General features: G+C 41.1%; 1 protein-coding gene across 11 annotated transcripts in view; it reads left to right on the plus strand.

Annotated features, from left to right (window-relative positions):
• The window catches only part of VOPP1 (vesicular, overexpressed in cancer, prosurvival protein 1), a 94,198-nt gene extending 88,194 nt beyond the window's left edge, over window positions 1–6,004 (plus strand). For all 11 annotated transcript variants that reach the window (XM_046938357.1, XM_046938358.1, XM_040692589.2 and 8 more), the window contains 2 exons: window positions 1,692–1,828; window positions 5,560–6,004. In XM_046938357.1, coding sequence (XP_046794313.1) covers window positions 1,692–1,828; window positions 5,560–5,741 — 319 coding nt within the window. In that variant the 3' untranslated portion in view covers window positions 5,742–6,004. The remainder of the gene's footprint in view (window positions 1–1,691; window positions 1,829–5,559) is intronic.
• The last annotated feature ends 241 nt before the right edge of the window (window positions 6,005–6,245 follow it).

Raw genomic sequence — 6,245 nt, forward strand, 5'->3', positions numbered from 1 at the left:
ATTTTTAAAGCACTTGAATAAAACCTTATCATTACAGTAGAGAGAAAGCAAAAGCTCTCCTAGAAAACCTTATTTTAGGCATTTTTTAATGTAAAATTTGAAGACTGCTTAAAAAAAAAGCCTTAAAAATTGAAATGAGTAACCACTGAAAAACAGAAGCCTGATATAATATAGAGATCTCCCAAAGCTGATTGTGGGATTTGAGTGTACAATCCATATGGATATAACTGAGGAATTCTTCATCTGTATCCATAGAGTAAAATTGTAAATCTGTTTTCCTGTTCAGAACAAATCCTTTGCAGGAACACTGCCAAAAAGAAATGTATTAATTTTGGCCCAGGGAAATAGGACCTCATTCTGCTCGTGTCCACTGTAGAAAGAACAAGATTTGATCCTGTGCATGAAATGTGTCTTAGTGTTGTTCAGCACCATGGTTCCTCTCAGGCACCTGGGAGTGCTCCAGAGGAGATAAGCATGGTGTGTAGGCTTGCCTCTGGCAAACTTAAGCAGAAAAAAGAATAATAATATCCTCTTCTTGCCTCCAACCCTTCCAAAAGTGCACAGTTATCATAGCCTCTCTAGAGTCAAGGCCATAGAATATGGCCTTGAAAAGAAAGGGAATGATGTGTCAATTAAAGTCAGAAAAACCATTTAGGTGTACTGGAGCTTGCATCAGTCACTACCATGTCTGATAAGTACTCAAAGAAATTCAGAGACAATCACTGTTCAGAAGTACTTCTAAGAAAAAGATCTCCCGATGTGTTCTTGCTGCATATGCCAGGGCATCTGAACAGGGCAATCATGAGGAGGGTTTAGTCAGGTTGGAAAAGAAGCTGACAAGAATTGAAGCAAAATGATGGCCTTTTCCTTAAAAATATATATATTGGCTAGGAAGTGCAAAGCAAAATATGACGATTCTGTAATTCTGTCATTTTCACTGTTGAATGCTTCTGCTTGAGCTTAAATGTCAGCTGCCATACTTCCCATGGGAGTCAAAATTACAGTTTTACTCATTTAAGAACATAGAATCATAGAATCCTTAGGGTTGGAAGGGACTCTTAAAGGTAAGCTAATCCAGCTCCCCTGCAGTGAATAGGGACGTCTACAGCTAGATCAGGCTGCTCAGAGCCTTGTCCAACCTGGCCTTGAATGTCTCCAGGGACAGGGCTTCCACCACATCTCTTGACAGCCTGTTCCAGTGCCTCACTTACATGTAAGAGTCTTCTTTTAAGAGCATAATTAGCATACCTCTTTGTACAACCAGTCCCCCTAAAATCTACTAACTAACCTAGATGCTCTAAGAGCTAGACTCGGGTCTAGGGTATGCAGCTTGAAACTGTATGGGCCTGGCATTTCAGTTTCACAATCCAGTGGCTTAAGTCAGATAAGAATCTGAACTTTCCAAAAGTTCAAGGGCACTTCAGTTTCAGATTTGTGTTTTATATGCCAGAAAATATTGAACAATAATACAAATCACAAGAAATTTCCACAGTATGTCCATAAGTACCTCAAGATATAGCTATCTCAAATGACATAGACAACCCGTCCAACCTAAATGATTCCATGATTCTCTGATTTGAGAAACCCTGATAGGTTGTTGGCTGATAGATGGTACTCGGTTGTTGAACAGTCTCAGTTTGAGAGCTCCCTAAATGCAGGTGGGTTTTGACCTCCTTCTTCTCTTTGCCTAGGTTCCTTTTGATGATGGGAGTTTTGTTTTGCTGTGGAGCTGGTTTCTTTATCCGAAGACGGATGTACCCTCCCCCACTTGTAGAAGAACCTACTTTTAATGTGTCTTACACCAGACAACCAGTCAACACTGCATCAGGTCAGAAAACGTCCATTAAACAAATTTCACTAATGTCTTACATTTGCCAAGGTATTGAAAAAAACATGTTTTTTTGGGGGGAGGGTGTTTGTATTTTGAGAACTAGGGGATTTTGAATAGGAATTGCCCTGCACTGAACCACTCAGTCTCCTCCTGTGATGAATGAAGTTCTGCCTTCCAAATGACACCGTTCAGCAGCAGTGCATAACAGTATATATGAGACCCAGGATAGCTGGACTTTAAGTTCTCTTCTGTTGTGGTTCCTAGTATCTTTACAGCAGTGTCCTCGTGAATGGAAGGAGAATAGTGAATGCTCACTTTGCAGTGTAGATGAAATGATAGATACCCCAAATCAACAGTGATATTTTTTCAAATTCCTCCATGTGAGGAATTTGAAAAAAAAAAAAGAGCTTTAAATATCATTAAATATAGTTGGTGAAATTTGACAGAGGTGAAAGGAAGCCAAATGTTCTCCCATTTGTCTTCCATGTTCTGTGCTGTTTTTTCTGCAGTAAAGTTGCCCTTCACCCTTTGTTAGTCTGATTGCTGGTCCATCATGGCTGTGAGCATCAGGAGGATCCACATAGTGATGGTTCCTCTGGCAATACTGTTTCTAAGTTTCTTATTTCTCAGACTTTAGCTGTTAGAGTGTCCAGTTGGGAGAATCCTGCAAAATGAGACTCCCCTGTAAGAAGATGTTGGCACCTTGGAGGAGCATTTTAAATCCGTCTGTCTCTAGTTGAAATACATGAAGCACTGAGATCATATCTGAGTGGACACTCAGGTGTTTGTCTTTTCCCTACCCCAGGAAGGCCAAAATTTAACCACCCTCCTGATGGCACAAGCCTCTGCTAGCACTTGTCTGTGAAAACAAGACAGGCAAAGTTGGTATACTGACATTTCTCCTCCTGGGCTGTCACAAGATGGGTTAAAGAGAGCTGAAGCCAGAGGGTAACTACCTTTTCTGACAAGTTTTTAGGAACTGGTAATTTGTTTTAGTTTTACACTGCCTTGGAAATGTAAATACAAGGAAATATTTTTCTTTGAAGAGGAGATCTCTCTGAAAATTTGGTGCCTCAAACTTGTCTTTAAAGAATTGTTTTCTAAACCATTACACCTCCATGCCATACTAGACAACCTCAACATAAAACTATTGTAAAAGCCATTCCAGTGAGACATGACAAGCATGGTACAGAGTTGGAGCATTCAGGCTCTCTCCTCCATCATGCCTGCAGCTGGACACCTGCATGCAGTGTACAGACTTTGGAATGCTGTTTATGGAATGCTCTTAAGAGCACATTCTTAAGTGTGTGCTCATAGACATGCATTTCTCCCTCTCTGTCACAGGTCAAAGTGAATAAAAAGATGTAACAGACACAAACTAAGACTCTACCCACTCTTTAAAAAAAAAAATCCTAAGCTGTTTTTTTTTTTTTCCTTAACCCTAAGGGTCCTGCAGCATCCACTCAGCTTTTGTTTTTTTTTTTCATTACACACAGTTCTCCAGAGTATTAATTTTTCAGCAGTGGAGAGATGGGGGAGAGCCGAACTAACTAAAGCATATTCTTAAGCCTGAAAAATAGCTCCAAGATTAAGTAAACAAGGAGTGTCATTGGCTGGATTGGTGAATTGATGAATCAGATTTAATTTTAGAACATCATTTTAGTTTTTTATAATACTTCGCAAAACACAACTTGTGGGCAAGTATAAAATAAGCCCAAGTCCTTTGGTGAGCTGCATGTTCCACCTATCTCCAAACTGTTATTACTGTTTCTAAAAGCTTTGGCATCTGAGCTGAGCCTACCAATTTTTCTTCTACTTGTTAAGCTGAAATTTTGTCAGTCTCTCAGCAATCCCAGGTATTTTCCATGTTCATGGAACCACAGAATGGTTTAGATTGGAAGGCCCTAAAGACCACCCACTTCCAACCTTTGTGCTGTGGGCAGGGTTGCCAGCCACTAGATTAGGTTGTCCAAGATCTGATCCAACCTGGCCTTGAACACCTCCAGGGATGGGGCATCCACAGCTCCTCTGGGCAACCTGTCCCAGTGCCTTACCACCCTCTGCCTTACCACTTCCTCCTAACATCAAACTTAAATTTCCCTTCTTTTAATTTAAAAACATTCCCCCTTGTCCTATACTATTTTTCCATGTAAAATGTTGGTCTCCCTCCTGTTCCTTGCTTTCTGTTCTGCCTTTCCTGAATTCTGCACCTTCCAGGTGTCTCTATTGTGAGCTGCTACTTTAACGGTTTATGAAGTAGTGGTTATAGAGTTCATGGCTTCCCTTTTGAATTTATGTATTCTGAGGAGCAGCTGTGAGTGCAGAAATGCAATGGAAATGCTGCTTAATGAAAATGCCAGTTTTTCTAAACAGCAGAGTGCAGGGAGCTACCTTACCTCTTCCATTTCTCCCTGCTCTCCTGCAGCTGTGTGCTAGTGCAAGTGGAAGCTGGACAAAGGATTCATGGCAAAGGAAGAAAGGCCATGGAGCAGCCCTCTGCGCTCACATAGGCAAAAGGAAAAATTGCTGCTGTTAAGAAGGAAATAGCTTTGTTCTTGATCTGTTTCCCATCCTTTTTGCTCATGTGTGTCCAAACAAAACTCCTGAGTCATATACCTCTAGCTCTGTGATTGTTTTCATCCATGTGTATTATGTTATTGCTCAGTCCATCTGACCTTAATCTTGTAAGGATGTGTTTTTGGGTGCAGCATGTAGGTCCTTCCTGAATACTTGAAGTACTGGAGGATGCCTACAGCTTTGAGATGCCGAAATTCCTTCTGTGGTAATACTAAATCCTAGAGTCAGTGATGGAAATGAATGATTGACTTGGAAATCTTTTAGAGGCTGTTTCATTATAGGAAAGATTTTGTCACAAAAAGAAGAAAACCTGTTGCTCAGTCATAATTTTTTTCAGTCCTTTCTTATTTAAAGATACAAGGAGAAAGAAAAGGAAGATAATGAACATACTGAGATATAGACACTCTGTGACTTTGATTGCTTAAATTGTGCTTAGTGGCCTTCTACCACCCATTGTGGTACCTGTTTTGTTCCTCCTCATGGCAGCACTCTCTGTTACTGCTCACATCACAATTAAGGAAATTTGTGTCTGATTTTATGTTTCCATTCCTTGTCCCTGCAGGCTCCAGTATCATTTCATACATTTAATCTGTGCTGAACAATCTTGTCCCACTTTGTTAGCCAGCAATAATTGGTTTCAACTTAGATTTTTGCTTTGTACATGTTTACTCTAGCCATATTCTTCCTTAACGGGAAATGTTCTGTTTGAGATGTATTCTGATGTACAGGAAAATACAGTATGCTACAGAACACTCTGTGATGCCCTCTTTGTCTGAGAAGACTTTCCAACTGAGCTGCAGTCCATCTGGGATCTCAAGCCTCTCCTTTCTGTATTGTAACAGTTCTTCTGTCTGGAGAACAGAGCAGGGCTCCCTTTCAACTGGTATTTGGTTGGGACAGTAGTGCTCTTTGTTTCACTAAGTTATTTCCACAGCATGCAAATCTGAAATGTTTTGGTGAAATCTCAGTAAGTGAAGGTAGTCCTGAATTGGGATGGGAGGAATGTAGCTCCCTGTCCTTACTCCTATGAACATTTGGAGAAGACTTCTCTGAGTGTGCAGAGCCCACGCACACTTGTCTCCAGCCCTGGAAGAAAGTGACTTCTACCTGCTGCTGCTGTTGCTGATGCCTTTTCTCTCCTGTTATTTCAGGGTCACAACAACCTGGAGTGCCATACTACACAGACCCAGGCGGACCTGTGATGAATCCCATGGCAATGGCTTTCCATGTCCAGCCCAATTCCCCACAAGGAAACCCAGTTTACCCTCCTCCACCCTCCTACTGCAACACACCGCCTCCTCCGTATGAGCAGGTGGTGAAATCCTCCACATGAGGACTCTGTGGCTCTCTGACCTGACTCTGGGAGAAGATGCCACTGCAAAACAACCAGGATGGTGGGCGTCTGTCCCTTTGAACACTTGCTAGCTTTCCATGTCCTCACTCCTTCCCTACCGTACACCTTTCTTCATTAAATTTACTTGCAAAGGGGTGATTTTTTTTTTCTTTTTTTGCAGTAGAAGTGGATTTTTTCTTTGTCTTTAAAATGAAAGAAGTTGTCTTTGTAATGCTTTTAATGGAAATCTATATTTAAAACCAGTATGTCTTTCTCTTCATTTGTTTGTTTGACCCATAGTTATAATTACATTGGCAGATGGCTGGTAGCAGATTACATATTGGCAGATGACTGGTAGCAGTTCCTTGTGCAACCCCAGATTGATGTGCATTCTCCTAAAATGGAGAAAACATCTTCACTTAGTGAAAGTGAAGGCCAAGTGCCCTAAAAATGGGGATTCAATGCTTTAAACGGTGCGTTTGAAAGTGAAGGACTGTGAGCCGA

This window comes from Gallus gallus, chromosome 2 (assembly GCF_016699485.2).
Source record: "Gallus gallus isolate bGalGal1 chromosome 2, bGalGal1.mat.broiler.GRCg7b, whole genome shotgun sequence".
NCBI classification, from domain to species: Eukaryota; Metazoa; Chordata; class Aves; order Galliformes; family Phasianidae; genus Gallus; species Gallus gallus.